The following is a 15,909-nucleotide window of genomic DNA, read 5'->3' as shown; positions in this document are numbered from 1 at the left end:
GATTTTTCAGGATTCAATCACAGACTGTAAATATTAATGGATGACGTCACCCATCTGTATTCAGTGCCATTATGTAAGTGAAAATGACCCAATAAAACTAATTCACGGAGCCCCTGAAGTCCCAAAAAGTAGAACACAATATTTTATGCGTTAATTAAATTGTGCATGTGATTTTTTTCGCACATTTTGGGACTTCAGGGGCTCCGTACTTATTCAAGGTTGACCTGAAGAAATCTTTTTCACAGTGAACAAATGAGAACAATTTTATTGAACCGTGTTTGACAGACAAACAGCGCCATCCAGTGGAGAAACTGTTGAATGTGTAAAAGTTCATTTTTAATGATTTAAATGAAATGTTATTTCTAAAACATGTTAATGAAAGTTTCTCTCTAACCTCTGAAGATCACAATCAATGGATTTCTTTGATCTGAAAGAAGATCTAGTGTCTGAAGTACTGAGGGAAGGAAACTACAACTGTTTTAAAATGTGAAACCATTGAAATGGACACAGTTTGAAAGTATGAAAATGTGTTTCAATTCAACTTCAGCTGAAAGCCTAGGCCCTTATTTTCTTCAGTCTATGAAGTGACCCTGTCTTTATTCGGGACAGGCATCAAAACGAGACGGGCCATTTATTACTTTCAAACAAAACTGGAAAGATGGGAAAGACTATAACATTGTTCATTTACACCAGAAAGAATATGTAGCTGAGTACAAAAATAGGATATCAATAAATTAACTAATTAAATTACAAAATCACTTATTTGGAGCTGCACGGTGGTTCAGTGGTGAACACTGTCACCACACAGTGAGAAGGTTTCTGGTTCAAATCCCCATCGACATGTGTGGGTACTCTGGCTTCTTCTCACAGTCCAAAGACATGTTCGTTAGGTTAACTGGTGTCTCTAAATTGTCCATAGGCGTCAATGTGAGTGGCTGGCGACCAGTCCAGGGTGTAACCCCGCCTCTCACCTAATGACAGCTTTGTAAGACAGCACGCCAACCTGCTGCACAGCTGGAACGCATACTACCATTATTTTGTCTTTGTTGGACAGATGTTGAAGTCCATCTTTATGTTTTTGTGTTTTTCTGCTTTTACTTTTTATTTTCAAACTAATCAGCACTAAAAGCCTCGGAGCACCGAAGTGAGAGCTGCCTTCATTTGTGACAACATGCAGCAACACCAGGCGAGTAAAAGGGACGAGGCCGTAAATTGGGATCCACTTTTATTTGAAGTTATTTTTGTTTCCCCCGAACTCTCGTCATCATGCTTTAAAAAAACTTCCCACAACAAAAAGTCTCAACAGACTTTGTTATCTGTAATCGATGATCTGTGTCACCATGCTGCCTTTGTTTTCTTTCACCTTTTCTGTTTCTTCTTGTTTGTCATGTTTGTCACTAGTTTGTTACGCTATGGCAACAATTAAAACAAAAAAAGAGTGACTGTAGATGCAGATAAATGAAACAAAGGGAAATCTACTGAACTCACATAAAGTTTGAAGATAACTTTTATTGAATTGACTTCAAATCCTTCTTTGAGTAAATAAGCTCAAGTATACTTTACGCATTCAGAAACATGAATACAACACTTCTGCCTCCTCCCAGAAACTCAAACTTTAAGATCTAAAGAACAAGTTTGTTTCTGGTTGTTAGACAGTATGATATCTTGGTTTTTACTGAGAGTTAAACTTTGATCTGAAATGTTGAGGCGACGATGAGTCTTCATGATATTCTGTTCCAAAGAGAAGAACAATACAAATTTAAGATCATCAGGCGTCAGTGGCTGGTTTTTCTTCACCTGCAGAGAGAGGAGAAATAAACACAGATCAGAGACAAAAAAATACAAAAACCTGTGCCGTGTATGAAACTATGAAATACTCTGCCACCAGAGGGCGCTGAGTCTAAAGATTAAAGTTTGGAAAGAGGGAGGAAAGGACAGATTACTGGTCAAACAACCTTTAACAACAAGGGAATTCAAAATGCTTTAATAAAACAGAGGGACAATTAAATAAAGGAAGTTGATGATATAAAAGACAAGTATTTGAAATGATTTAAATGTCCAGTCAGTAAGATGTGTAGTGAGTGAAATGATAAAGTGATCTTACTATATGATCAGACATTAAGGAAACATGCTATGTTGAAGTGCTGGCTTCTCTGACAACAATGCAGCAGTCAGTATGTCCTCCTTCTAACTTTAGATTCTGGTCCTGAATGCTCTGGATTTGTTTGGACCAGAGAAGGTAGACGCTTTTAAGGCGACCCCCCACGCGGCCGTTTTGGACGCCCCTCGGTTTGCCAGATATGAGAGCAGTTATCAGGTCAACAGGTGTTGCAGCGATGGAAGCGGGCAAGAGAAGTGGTTCAGATAGAAGTGATTGTACCCGACCTAAAAAGCCTCTGCATGTTTCTAATAAGCTTCACGAGCAGAAACGTGCTCAAACTAGGATCAATATTGGAGATGCTTTTGAAAAATGGAGAGAGATTAGAACACAGAAAGGTTTACAGACCGATGCAGAGCTGGATAAACACTGAAGCTTCAGAGTCCACCACATGGCAACCTGTGTGAGCATTGACTCTAGAGAGGAGGGGGCGGGGGGAGACAGCTCTCTACTATGTGTTGAATTTGGACTGCAGTACCCATTTTAAACACTAGGGGTCAGAGTTACATATTGCTCCGTTGAATATGAATCCCCACTTTTTTAAGAGCTTTTTGATGGCTGGTTAAAGGATTAAAGTGAAGCTACATTTAGGATATTGTAAGTATAAAGTACTAATGCAGCGCTGGTTTGGATCAGTTGTTAGAGCAGGTGCCCCGTGTTCAGAGGCTACAGTCCTGGGTTCTCGTTGCATTGGTTGCATGTTCGAGTCCCGATCCTGTCGTTGTTCGGTGCACGTCATCCCTCACTCTTCCGCCCCACATTTCACGTCTCTCTACAGCTATCCTATCAGAAGAAGGCAAAAGCATGCGTGTACGTACAGTCAGGTTTGGTTGGAGGTGGTGGTGGAGGAGGGGGAGGAGGTGGTGTTGCACAGGTGTAGGATACCTCCAGGTACCTGGTCTCCTCTTTGCAGGGATATTCACCAAACACCCACTCAGTGACGGGGACCTTACAGGACCTCCTGTTCCCACAGCTGAGACAGAAACACAGAGAGACAACGAGGTGTGAACAAAGACTGTAAATAAGAAGAGGTAGTTCATTAAAAAGTAAAACTGTTTGTCGCCTCCTGGTGGTGGAACAAACTACCAATCTCCATTCAATGTTGTCCTTAAACCAAGAAGATAAGATATTGTTTTCTTACAGGTCCTCCACCACCATCTCTGCCCAGGGGAAGGAACAGAAGTTCTCCGGTCCGTCGTCTGGGAAGGGTTTTCCCTCCCCGCACCTCGTCCCGACCCCGACCTTGTACAGGATGTGTTCCAGCTTTATCTTACTGCCAACATCTGGAGGAGAGGACGAAATAAAGGTTTACACATATCATCAGACACTGTGCAGTAATAGAACTGCTTTAACTTCTTTTTCAGGGTTTTTTAATAAGACTGTAAAGTCTCTGATGTAAAGAAAATGATCACTCATACACATTTTTGGTTGATCATTTATAGGTTTCTGTCAGCAGCATCACCATTAGTTTGACACTGAATGTTTTCATGCAGGAAGGGGCGGGGCCGGCATCGTTTGGGCACAGTACCTGGATGCATTGCTCATATCTATAGGGACACAAGCATGAAGCAAGTAAACTGACACCACACGAGACACCATCTTTGCTGTAGGTCCCACTTCCTCTTTCAGCCTACTTCCTGCCTTCAACCTATCAGGCCTGAGTAATGAAGCGGTCTGCAGCAGGCCATGCTCTCTCTCTCTGGTTTCCTGCAGCGGGCCGAGCTGCACGACAGGCTGCAGTGTTGACTGCGTTAGGTGCATTGTTGGACTTTAAAGCACCTGAAATGTTATACATCACTATGAGTTGGAAATAATTTGGAAAATAAATAAACTCTGAAGACGTTTGACTCTGATCCCTGAACTGTGATTGGTGTACCAACGCAGAAGCTTTAATTTTAAACCGGCTTTCACAAACACTCGTCTACAATGAAGGACTTTTTAGCTTATTAGCGATGCCTGACCATGAATCAGCCTTTTAAAATAAAATAAAATCAGAAACAAACACACAGGAGACAGAAAACAAACTCTTAACAACCAGAATAAAGCAGGAATAAGACAATCAAACAATAAAGCGATAAAACTGTTAGTTTCTTACCACACGACATCTCAGCGGTCTCATTATGACACGCATAGATGACCTCTCCCTCTGAAAGCACACACACACACACACACACACACACACACACACACACACACAAACACACACACATGGGTCAGATTGTAGGCAGTGACAGTGGTGATTACAGGTATTTATAATCTGACACCAACAACAAAAAAGTTCAAATCAGAATTTTTTCAAAATATGTAAATTAAGAATGCTAAAAACATCACAGAACAAACATCATGATTCTACGATTGAGTGCTGTCAGTTGGGGCTCCCTTAGGGGGGGTTTCCTACTGTCGTTGCAAACTTTGCACATTTTGAGCCTCTGCTGTGTTCTAAGGTTTGTCAGCCCTGGACGCCCTGGGGCCCCAAGCAGTTGGCTGTTGACGAGCTGCGCCTCCTGGCAGTGACATCATCATCATGAAAGTTAGAGTTGTTATTGTTTTCTGTCGAGATTTTAACGCTCTCATAGATTATTTTATTTTGTGTTTTTTTAAATGTATTTATTTGTTATTTTGAAATACTTTATTAACCCCTGAGGGATATTCTGGTTTACGCTCTGTTATTTAAAGACATGCTTCTCACACACATTGGTCTGAATCACACACAAACGCAAACAGGACGTGTGGACATGTTTAGTGGAGAGATGTCAGAGTGGGGCGGCTGCTCAGGGAGCGTACCCAGAGGCGCTGCTTGTCAACAGGCAAGACAGGCAACAGCTTGGGGCCCCAGACCATTAGGGGACAGAGCCCACTCTCTCTTTGCCCATATAGATTTTTGCCTAGGGCCCCAACAGACTCTAGAATCCCCATTGAGCGTACCAGAGCTGGTGGGGGTTCAGAGCCTTGCTTAAGGGCACCTCGGCAGTGCTCGGGAAGTGACCTGGCACCAGCTACCAGAACAACTTCCATATTTTGGTGACCGGCGACCCTTCACTTCCCAACCCAAGTCCCTACAGCACCTTTGTTTTTGAAGGTTTGGTAACACTTCACAATAAGGTGAACACATTGTGCATAGTTAGTGGGAAACGAATGGGAAACTAACCACTAGATAACCACTAAGGTTTATTATACAAACATTTTATTATTATCATTATGATTTTTAACTTTGTTGTGTTTTTTCTCCTAAAATGTATTTTAGTCAAAAATCTCCAGTAAAATCGTTTATTTTTTATTTTTCCAAAACTTGATTAAGCAACAGCTGTTTTCTATCTTTAGAGGAGGAATGACAGATTAATAAGATATAAATAAATAAACGTATAAATGTTATAAACTTGATCATATCTGTTAAATTTAGCTCTTGTGGCTGAAACTGAATCGGTTGTGATTGTTCTGAAACTCACCAGCAGCTTGAGTGAAGTACCAGGATGCAACGAGCACTGAAAACACAAAAGTCCATCAAACTTTGACCAGTTTAACACGAGCAGCTGTAGCGACATATAAAAACAACCTGTTCTAACTTTAAGGATTATGAAACATTTCTGTTTGTGACCTTTTGCTGCCTAAAAAAGTAAAAATTACATACATCTGATTTACATCAAAATAAAAAGAGGACTTCGGATATATTATAACCGGAGCAATAACAATAAAACGACAGAAAATCTTTTAATAACAAGAAGAGAAAAATGTTTACGTTTTGAATTTTGTTGGCATGCTTAATGAAAACTTCAGTCTAGGAAACCATTAGCTCCAACAAATTCACTTTAACATCCCATACGAATGCCAGAGTTCAGTCTAAAGATACTCTACGATACAATACGAGATGATTTTATGTGCGATGTGATGCGATACGATGGAATACGATACTATGTGATACGATGCACCATTGTTTTCGTCGGTGGGAAAATCTTTTTGGACTTTTTGCTGCACACATTCAGCTGTCTCAACAGAAGTAATAAGAAGTGATAAGAAATATAAAAGCTCAAAGCGGCATCATCACAGTCAAAATGAGACTCAGAGCTCAGAGCGCAGAAAATACAAATATGATACCACACACTTTTATTGTCCCTGTAAGCAAACCTGCTGTGGACCATCAAACTGTGTTAATACTTTTATTAAAGGTGCACTATGGAGATTTGGTGGTGAAATATGAAAGCTGGAGAAGTGAAACAATTCTATGCTATATTTTCTGAACTGAATTCACAAACTTTACTCAAAGAAAAAATGGGTCCCTGAACTCTGTTTAGAGCTTAAAAGCTACCAGCAGAGTTACGGTTTCAACCTGACAAACTAAAAATAGTCTAACATCCATTTGATTTGTGTAAGATGATGGGAATATTTGACTAACAAATGCACGCTCCATCATCATCCACTACACAAAGTAAAGCAGTTAAACTCCTTCATGAAATGTGTCTCCATTTGTTTGATAGTTTGAACTATACCTTTTTATCTCAGCTGTGAGACCACCTTTGGAAAACAGGGAATTAGTCTACATTCTGACACAACTATTTTATCCTAAACCAAACGTTTTCAATAACAAAGTGAATAACCACATTTTATTTAAGTGAAACATTTCCAGACCGTCTAGAGATATATTATTCCAGAATGTAAAAGGATGAAAGAATCAGAGTAAAGCGGTGCACTCACATCCGAAGGCGAGCAGCCTCAGTGGAACCATGTTGGTGTCTCTCAGCTTCCTCTTCTATCCTCCACCTGCAGACAGGTTGACAGTGAACGCAGCCTCTGGACGCGCAGGTATTTATGCGTCCGTGCTGACAGCAGACATGCAGACGCCTGTCCCGCCGCTGCAGGCATGCAGGGCCTCCTGACACAGATGTGATGGACGTGTAAAACCCTGCAGGTTGCAGAAGGGGGATCTATAAATCCACAGGTTTCAGGACCTTTAACACTTTAAATCCCAGCTGCTCCTCATTCTCCTCCATATTCCTCATTAAGAAGCTCAAAGGCTGAAGGAAAAACATCTGGATCTGGTTTTGTAGGGGTGAAAATGTTTGCCAACGGGCACATATTTACAAAATGAGCTTGTTTTGAAGAACCTAAAGCTCATTTACAAAAAGATTTAAACTGGGAGCTTTAATCTTCGGGACTGAAGCATTGAACTTCAGAGTACAACAAAATCTGCTCTGCTGCTCTCACATTAATCTTCATCCTGATTACTGCAAAGAAACAAATACAAATTTTCAAAAGTTCAAACAGAAAATTCAAAAAGCCCCTCCTGGTACCTGAATGAATAGGTGGAAAGCTTTGTAGGCGGGATTAAAAAATAAATCTTCTTATAAATTTGGTAGAAAAATACTGATAGTTGTGGATGAGATGTTTGCAGCTGTGCAGGATGTTGGAGGATGACAGATGACACATCATTTAAAGAATAGAGGGTTGACATCATGAAACAGACTACATCTTACTGAAGGAACAATAAATACAAATATTTGTTTTTGTTGCTTTAAGAGGTCATGGTGAGTATTTAGGTGTAAAATAAAATGTGGGCTTTGTTGCTTTAAATTAGGATGGACCAGGTTTTCATTAACCTCCATGGACCCTCCCCGTGAGACTGGACCCCGGAAAGCTTTCCCCTTTATCCCCCCTGATGGACAACCTCACATAAGTGTGGATGAGATTTGTAGTTTCGCAGGCTACATGAATGACTGAAATGATGAAGACAACCGTTGGCGATAAAACAATTTGATGGCATCACTGAAATGTTTTCACTTTCACGATCTGCTTTTCAGGTCAGCGTAGTTAATATCAGAGCTTGTGTTTTTGAATTGTTATGTGCGCTCACAGCTTCTGCACTTTCTCTGTGAACAAATGCTCGCACTATTCATTGTCATTTTCTCTAAAACTGTTTGTTTACTGTTACTTAAACACATCAAACACATCACCAAAACAGCCTTTTTCCATCTCTGCCCATGCTTCTCATTTTCAGCTGCTGTGACCCTCACCCATGCAGTCATCACCTCCAGACTAGACTACTGCAACAGTCTCCTCTACGGATCACCATTAAATACACTCAAGAAACTTCAATACATTCAGAACTCCGCTGCTCGTCTCCTCACACTCTCCCGCACCAGAGACCACATCACCCCCGTCCTTCATAACCTCCACTTGCTCCCCATCCCCCAGAGTATCCACTTCAAACTCCTCATCATCACCCTATAAAGCGCTTCACAACCTGGCTCCCCCTCTACCTGTCTGAGCTTCTCCACCAGCACTTTCAGGTCTGCCGATGCAAACCTCCCAAACCATCGGTCCTGGGGGGGACAGGGTCTTCTCCATTGCCGCTCCCACACTCTGGAACTCACTTCCAAAAAAACATTTGAGACTCCCCCACTCTCACTTCCTTCAAGAAATCCCTAAAAACTCACCTCTTCAACACTGCCAACAACCTCTAACTCCCATCCCCCCCTTACATTACTTCTTCGCTGTACTGTCGTTTTTGTTGTTTTTTCCTTGTTAAAGCGTCTTTGAGTATCTAGAAAATGCTATATAAGACTAATTTATTATTACTATTATTACTTATTCATGTGATGATTTTTATGATGTGTGCTGCTGCCCTCGTGATCTCAATGGGTCGTTACCTGGCTTAATAAAATAAATTTAAAAAAAGGTCTTATTGTTTTGAAGAAGTCAAAACCAAAGAGAAATGCTCACAGATAATTACTGCCCAGAAACTCCAAAAATGTCCCAGCATGCAACAGCAGCTTAATGAAGAAGTCCAGGTGGCCCCCGAGGCTCATAAATACCAGAGTGCACTGCAACAGGAAGCAGCAACATTATGACTTACATAACTGACACAGTGTTTAACTTTTAATGAGAGTGTTTTTAAGTGTGATGAATTCGCTTTAATGATGTGTGTCAAGTTAGGACTTGAGAGTTCAGACTTCATTCTTGTGACTTGGACTTGGTCAGCTGCGACCTGAGCCGTGAAGTAAGAAAGTAAAAGTACTTTATCACTGAGGAAATGTTTTCTTACATTTTTTACTTTAACCCTCTCTATTGTAACACAGATCTCTTTGATAAGTCAGTGTGTAATTGATTCATTCTTGAGGGTGTTAAGATCTTAAAGGAGCTTAAAGGAGCGTGTAACTCTGACATCTAGTGTTTCAAAATTGGTAGTGCAGTCTAAAATTCAAAACATAGGAGAGAGCTGCGTTCTGAGCAGACTAACTGAGCAGGGAGGGCGCGTCTCAGCCACTTGGGATCAAAGTTTGCACAATCAGATTTCTTGTTTATAAGCGGACACACCTTCACCCTCCTCTCTTCATCCTCAGCTGACTCAGCATCTCTGTGAACTTTGAGCTTCTTTTCTTGGAGGTAAAATGGCGCAGCACTTTCCTGGTGAGTAGAATCACGATAAATTCAAACAAATTGAAATAAATCAAAAATACTTTTTAAATCTCCAGGGGGAAATTTTTCTGTTAGAGTTGCTCTTACACACAACATAGAACATAAACATAGAATATGAATCAGATAAGGAACGTAAATTAGAGATTAAGTGAGATAAGTAAAGTAAGTAAAAGATATAATTTTAAAGATATACAGCTTTGTACCAAGTGCATGTTATTCAAGAAATTAGCTATAAAGAGTTTATTCAAAAGAGCTGAACAATATAATGCAATAAAAGAAAACAGTCTTTAATGTTCAACCTTTGTTAAGACTGATACTCTGATGAGGACACCTGCTGTGGATTCTGAGCGGTACTTTAACCTCAGAAGTACAAACCAATATTTTAAACTGCTGATCATTTATAGCTCGTATAGAAGAGTCAGTTTGTTTCTATATTGAGAGGCTCAGTGTTTGGTAGGACAGAGATGGAAAAGTTCATGCCTCAATATATAATTATAGGTAAATCATCGCCCTAACAAAAAAGGTTTTTCCTTGTTGTGATTAAGAACTTTTGGCATTTTAAAATAAATGCAACAAATGTTTTTGTCGGGGGGGAAAAGATGTCAATATACTATTTTTATTTGACAAATTTAAAGTCTTAAAGGTGACATATTCTCCTCCTCATCAACCAGTTTAAATAAGTCTCAGAGCTCCTCAAAACATGTGTGTGAAGTTTCTTCTAAATCCACTCTGATCCTGTATTTGATCATGCCTATAAACCCCTCTATTTCAGCCCTGCTCAGAACAGGCTGTTTCTGTGTCTGTACCTTTAAATATGTAAATGGGCTGTCTGACCGCACCCCCTCTCTGGAAGGGCTTGGGTGTCTTGGGCTTTCTCGCTCCATGTCCTATTGTTTACGGTGAGAAGGCAAACTCAGAGGGCAGAACAAACAACTAGCTGTGGGAGTGTCACCCACCTGGGGGAGGGGTTACTGCCCTTTGTGATGTCATGAAGGGAAAATCTCCAAACGACCTGTTTGAGTACACATTTTCTGAAAAGTGGAGCAGGTAAAAGATGGAGAGGATGGACTTTTCTCATTATTGGGGGGTTTGTAGACGGACTAGAGACACACATTAGAGTTAGAGAAACATTTGAAGATTTGTATGATATTGTATTAATAAATAAGACATTATGTTTATGTAATTTACCACTAACTGTGTCTCTCATATTGCAGCCTATATACTGTGCAGTGTGTACTTAATGTTTTTATTGAGTAAGAAACCTGCATTAGTATCTGTATAATGTATGGTTTATTATATTATATATAACATGCAGTGTGTATTCTCCTCCTGGTATTTATTGTGTAAAGCCTCGATCATTTTAAAAACATATTTATTGTATACTTGATATGATTATGTTTTAATACTTTGTACCGAGTACGATATACTTACTGTTCCACAGTGTTCATCGCATTTTATTATCTAGTTTAAGCACTTTGGGTTGTCAGGTGTTTTTCTTTATTGTCCTCTGTTGACAGGCCCGGTTCTACAAGGGTACAAAAGCATACACTGCACCTATAGCGGCTAAGCCTAAAACTTAAAGCCACTGAGGGGCTCCATAGATGGGCTAATCTAGCCTTTTAATTGACGCTCTTGCTGCTTCGCTCCTGAGCGTAAGAATTCAAAATAAGACAGTCCAATATCTTCTTCGTTTAGGAATATTAATTTCTCATTCCATCATTGTCTTGATTACTGTCACATGTGAACTGTTCAAACAATAATCCAGACATGTCCATTTACAATCACTCCTGTTACCTCAGCGTACAGCGGTCAAAAAAGTGTAATTGCTCCCTGTCTAGCAACACCTGACACCCCAGTGATAGTTTCTACCTATATAGAGTTTCACCTTAACCGAAAGGTGACCCCTGCTGGAACAATTTGTGTTTGCACTTCATAAACATGGCTCCTACAGCACCCTCATTTTAAATATCTGCACCCTCAATTGAATGGACAACAACAAAAAAAGGCTTTCAAATGACAACAGCGACTCACATCGTGTTTAATACATCTATGATCTGATGGTCATGATAACAGGTGCAGGTGACCTGTCTGTTCACCGGGGACACATGCAGGACCGATAACGCCTGTGGTCTTTTTCATTGCGGTTGCCGCTTACTGTAGCTGCTGGACCCCCTTAACCTCAGACGCGGCCTTTGTCATTTTGTTCTAGAACCGGGCCGGTCTGTTGAGTTGTTGGGGCCAGATGGGAATATGAATTATGTATTGTTAAGAAATAGAAAAGAGCCAAACATTAATGAATTTTAATGGATTCGGGGTATTTGTGCCTTATTGTTCCTTTTTTGGAGCAGAGCCGCTGCGTATCGGCTGGGTAATTTAAATTGATTGATAACACCTGGGGGAGACATGGTTAGAGTGGGAAGCGGGACAGTTTTTAGACCACAAACAGCAGCTTAAAAATAGTCTTAATATGATAACGACCTCATTTGTTTTTTGTTTTATTTTGCTGCTTTTCGTTTTTTGATAGCATGTTAAACCCGCTCAGCAGTGGCTTACTTGGACGTTTCTGTTTGAAGCCATAACAGGAGTCTTGTGTCACTTTTATGTGGGACTACAGATCGACTACAGACTCGCTTAATCTGGTCTAACCACCTTTTTAATTTTTCTTTGTATAACTAATCAATGTGCACACTGTCCCCTGATAAATAAATTAAATTATTTTTTATGTTCTGTTGTATTAACAGGCCGCAGCACCTCCTGTTGATTCACTCTGTTGTTTATTCCCAGCAGAGTGACACTATGGCTGAAATATCCGGTGAGTTAAATTGAGTTTAATATCAAAATTTTATTACATACTGTATATATGGGCTGTATTTCTGAATGATGAATCAACCTGGACACACTCTTTCATCTGTCTTTTCTTAAACGCCCTCTGGACGGCGCTAATTTGGCCATCCAAGGAGAACCAGCATATAGCTCTTGCAGATACTAAAACTCTTTTATTGTGTTATTGTGTTGTGTTCTGTCAAGTCTGTTTCTGTTATCGTTGCAACGTTATGTGTTATGATGAAAGTTGCTAAATTGAATGTTGTCCTGTTTATTAGTGTTATGTTGATTGTAACTAAACTAAACTAAACTAAACGTCAATGGTCAACATGAATTTGGTTTTAGGAGATTCTAGAAATGTCATATGTAAGGGGACAACGATGCCCAAGTGTAGAGAAACGATTGTCATCATGTTATTCTGTGAAATTGCATTTTCATGATCAGTTGCACTTACACACATTAAAAAGTTTTTTTTTTTTTTTTTTTTACCATGATTCCAATGTCAGATGATTTGCAACCAATGAAGCGCAGGAGCAGCAATCAGATCCTGCCACCTGACAGTGAGTAATCATCTTGTTTCATTTTTGTCCACGTCGGTCGAATGCTGAACATTTGTAATTAATCTACTGTATGGACTGCTACTATACACTTAGGTGACCTGTAAGGTCCATTCATGTATGTATCTATATATCAGATATATTTCTGGCATTGTATTTATGAATTTCTAGATTTGCTCACTCTGGCTTTTCATTCAGGCAACCTGTGCGTCTGTTGAGTTGTTGTTACTGGCATGTGAATAAAACTGTCTGAATGCTGCTGGGTTTGTTTTTTTATATTGTCTTGGCTTCTTACAATGACTCGGCAGGCTGTGAAACTGAAGCGGCCTTCTGGGATTAAAAAAGTTGACTGAATCTGAATCTGAATTTTCACGATCCGTTGCACTTGCACACATGGAACACTTTTTTTTTTTTTACCATGTTAAACTCTAGCTGTTACTATGATTAAGCAGTACATGTGATTCATTAATAATAAAACTTTACATTTCTGGTTTCTAGTGTCAGATGAGTTGCAACCAAGGGATCGCAGCAGCAGCAATGAGATCGTGCGACCTGACAGTAAGTAACCATCTTGTTTCAGTCTTATTTATCTATTATATCTATTAGCTGATAATGTAAAATCTTTGTGAGAAAAATAAACTTAGAGATGAGTACAGCTTAGAACCGATTATGGTTCTGTTCATGACTGATGATTTTTGGACCTTTCCTTCCCTCTCTTTTTGTCCAGTATCTGAAATCAGGATTCTCCTGTTGGGGAAACATAGGAACATAAAGACAAAGCTTGGCGACTTCATCACCAGTAACCAAGGAGGTCATTTCCAGAAGCATTCTCCAGTCAGTCAATCCGGCGTCATCTATGGGGACTGGAAAGGACAATCTGTAGCAGTAGTTAAGACCCCAAACATGTTTGGCTTATCCATGGAAACACTAACAGATGAAATGAAGGACTGTGTGGCTCTTTGTGATCCTGGACCCAATGTCCTGCTCTTGACAGTGAAAGCTCTGACATTCACAGAGAAAAAGTTACAAACATTTATGAAAATTCTGCATTTGTTTGGTGAAGAAGCTTTTGAGCATTCAATGGTCATCACAACTGATGAAGGGATCAAAACTTCAACTTTTAATCAACTGCTTGAGAAATGTGGAGGAAGACAATACAGCATGTTGGAAAAAAACCAACGATTGTTAATGAAGAGGGTTACAACCATTGTCCACCGCAGTAAACAAGCCTTCCTGACACTGACTGAGGAGTCCATAAGAGCTGTGTCTGAACACAAGACACCAGCTTTAAACCTGGTTCTGTGTGGCGGGAGAGAAGAAGAAAAGATATCAACAGCCAAGGCCATTCTAGGTCAGAGAGGTTCGTATTCAGCCTCCAGCTCATCAGAGTGTGTTAAACATCAGGGAGAAGTTTGTGGACGATGGGTTTCCCTGGTGGAGCTTCCTGCCCTGTATGGAAAACCTCAGGAGGAAGTGATGAAGGAATCACTCAGGTGCATCTCCCTCTGTGGTCCTGAGGGTGTCCATGCCTTCATCCTGGTCCTACCTGTGGGTCCACTCAATGATGAAGACAAAGAAGAGTTCAAAATCCTCCAGAACACATTTGGCTCAAAAGGCAATGAATTCACTGTGGTTGTGTTCACTTCAGAGTCAGATCCTTCAGCTCCAGCTGTTGTTAACTTTCTAAAAGAACACAAGGCCATCCAGGAGCTTCTTCAGAGCTGTGAAGGAAGCTCTTTTGTTCTCAACATCAAGGACGAGCAGCAGATCCCAGAGCTGCTGGATGCTGTGGACAGGTTGAGGCTATTAAAGGGAAGACCACACTGCTATACAACGGAAACATTTGCCAAAAGGGAGGAAATCCTGCAAGGAGACAAAAGCATCACGAAACTATGCGATGAACCTGAGGACCTGGAAACAAAGACCACAATCAGATGTAAGTAAGGTTGTCACAATACCAGAATACTAAATACTTTTCTCTGTGTAGGTTCTGAGTCATCCAGGTCAAGGTAAATTCAAAGCTTGATCCAAGGACAACTGGACTTGGTTTTAAGAGTCCAGTTGCCTATGGTCAGGCTTCAGATTAAACACTGATCGGTACCAGTTAAAATCAAACGATACCGATACCTGTTTTAATATCACGGCTACAAAAAAATCAAAGTGCAAGCCACCCAATATTGGGTAATTTAACATGGCAGGCAAATTCCTTCACATTGTATCAAGTGTTCAAATACACGGGCAATGTTTTGGTGGCAACCTTTGCCAATGTATTTGTGAAATGTAAACATAAATGCAGTCGGTAAACACTGTAGTACATTTCTGTATTGATTTAATTAATGTTAAATGCCATATTGTCGCAACTGTAACCATTCAATTTAACCTTGGGTTTTCTTATTTCACAGTTGATGATGAAAGTCTGAGCCCGGAGTGTTTCAGGATTGTGCTGCTAGGGAAGACTGGAAGTGGTAAGAGCTTTTCAGGAAACACCATTCTGGGACGAAAAGAGTTCAAAGCTGAGGCAAGTCTAATATCAGTCACGACTGAATGTCAGAAAGCACGAGGTGAAGTGGACGGTCGTCCGGTGGTTGTGGTCGACACCCCAGGCCTGTTTGACACAACTATGTCCAACGAAGAGGTTCATAAAGAGATCATGAAATGCTTTACTCTGCTGGCTCCAGGACCACATGTCTTCCTGTTGGTGTTACAAATTGGCAGACTGACAGAAGAGGAGAGGGAGGCATTAAAAATCATCAAGGAAGGCTTTGGGGTGAATGCTGAAAAGTTCACCATCATTCTTTTCACAAGAGGTGATACACTTGAGCATGAGGAGAAGTCCATTGAAGATTACATTGAGAAATGCGATGATTCCTTTAAGAATCTCTTCGCTGAATGTGGTGGAAGATACCATGTGTTTAACAACTATGATAAACCAAACCGCAAACAAGTCAGTGAACTGATGGC

At 40.3% G+C, this 15,909-nt stretch overlaps 2 protein-coding genes across 3 annotated transcripts in view; one reads left to right on the top strand and one right to left on the bottom strand.

Annotated features, from left to right (window-relative positions):
• Nucleotides 1–1,489: 1,489 nt before the first annotated feature.
• LOC114920761 (L-rhamnose-binding lectin ELEL-1-like) lies at nt 1,490–6,967 on the bottom strand. Its single transcript, XM_029279206.2, has 6 exons — nt 6,848–6,967; nt 5,605–5,640; nt 4,254–4,304; nt 3,300–3,441; nt 2,977–3,131; nt 1,490–1,797 (listed from the first exon to the last, which is right to left on the bottom strand). The coding sequence occupies exons 1-6, from the start codon at nt 6,876–6,878 to the stop codon at nt 1,769–1,771; spliced, it is 444 nt and encodes a 147-aa protein (XP_029135039.2). The 5' UTR covers nt 6,879–6,967; the 3' UTR covers nt 1,490–1,768.
• Nucleotides 6,968–9,483: 2,516 nt separating this feature from the next.
• LOC109991002 (GTPase IMAP family member 8) overlaps nt 9,484–15,909 on the top strand; it is a 7,849-nt gene continuing 1,423 nt past the window's right edge. The window contains exons 1-6 of one of the 2 annotated variants that reach the window (XM_020643294.3): nt 9,484–9,559; nt 12,310–12,380; nt 12,898–12,951; nt 13,447–13,506; nt 13,676–14,884; nt 15,351–15,909. The exon at nt 15,351–15,909 is cut by the window's right edge and continues 1,423 nt beyond it. In XM_020643294.3, coding sequence (XP_020498950.2) covers nt 12,365–12,380; nt 12,898–12,951; nt 13,447–13,506; nt 13,676–14,884; nt 15,351–15,909 — 1,898 coding nt within the window. In that variant the 5' untranslated portion in view covers nt 9,484–9,559; nt 12,310–12,364. Of the gene's footprint in view, nt 9,560–12,309; nt 12,381–12,892; nt 12,952–13,446; nt 13,507–13,675; nt 14,885–15,350 lie in introns of those variants that run through there. The other variant, XM_065950640.1, reaches the window with a different exon arrangement.

The sequence above is a fragment of the Labrus bergylta genome, chromosome 2, assembly GCF_963930695.1.
Source record: "Labrus bergylta chromosome 2, fLabBer1.1, whole genome shotgun sequence".
NCBI classification, from domain to species: domain Eukaryota; kingdom Metazoa; phylum Chordata; class Actinopteri; order Labriformes; family Labridae; genus Labrus; species Labrus bergylta.
The sequence above is the reverse complement of the archived record's forward strand: the minus strand, read 5'-3'. Positions and strand labels throughout refer to the sequence as shown.

Coding starts and splice junctions, on each gene's coding strand:
- LOC114920761 (XM_029279206.2), bottom strand. CDS start 6,878: ATGGTTCCACTGAGGCTGCTCGCCTTCGGAT. Junction 4,305..5,604: donor GTACTTCACTCAAGCTGCTG/GTGAGTTTCAGA, acceptor GTGTGCTTTCAG/AGGGAGAGGTCATCTATGCG. Junction 3,132..3,299: donor GAGATGGTGGTGGAGGACCT/GTAAGAAAACAA, acceptor TTTCTGTCTCAG/CTGTGGGAACAGGAGGTCCT.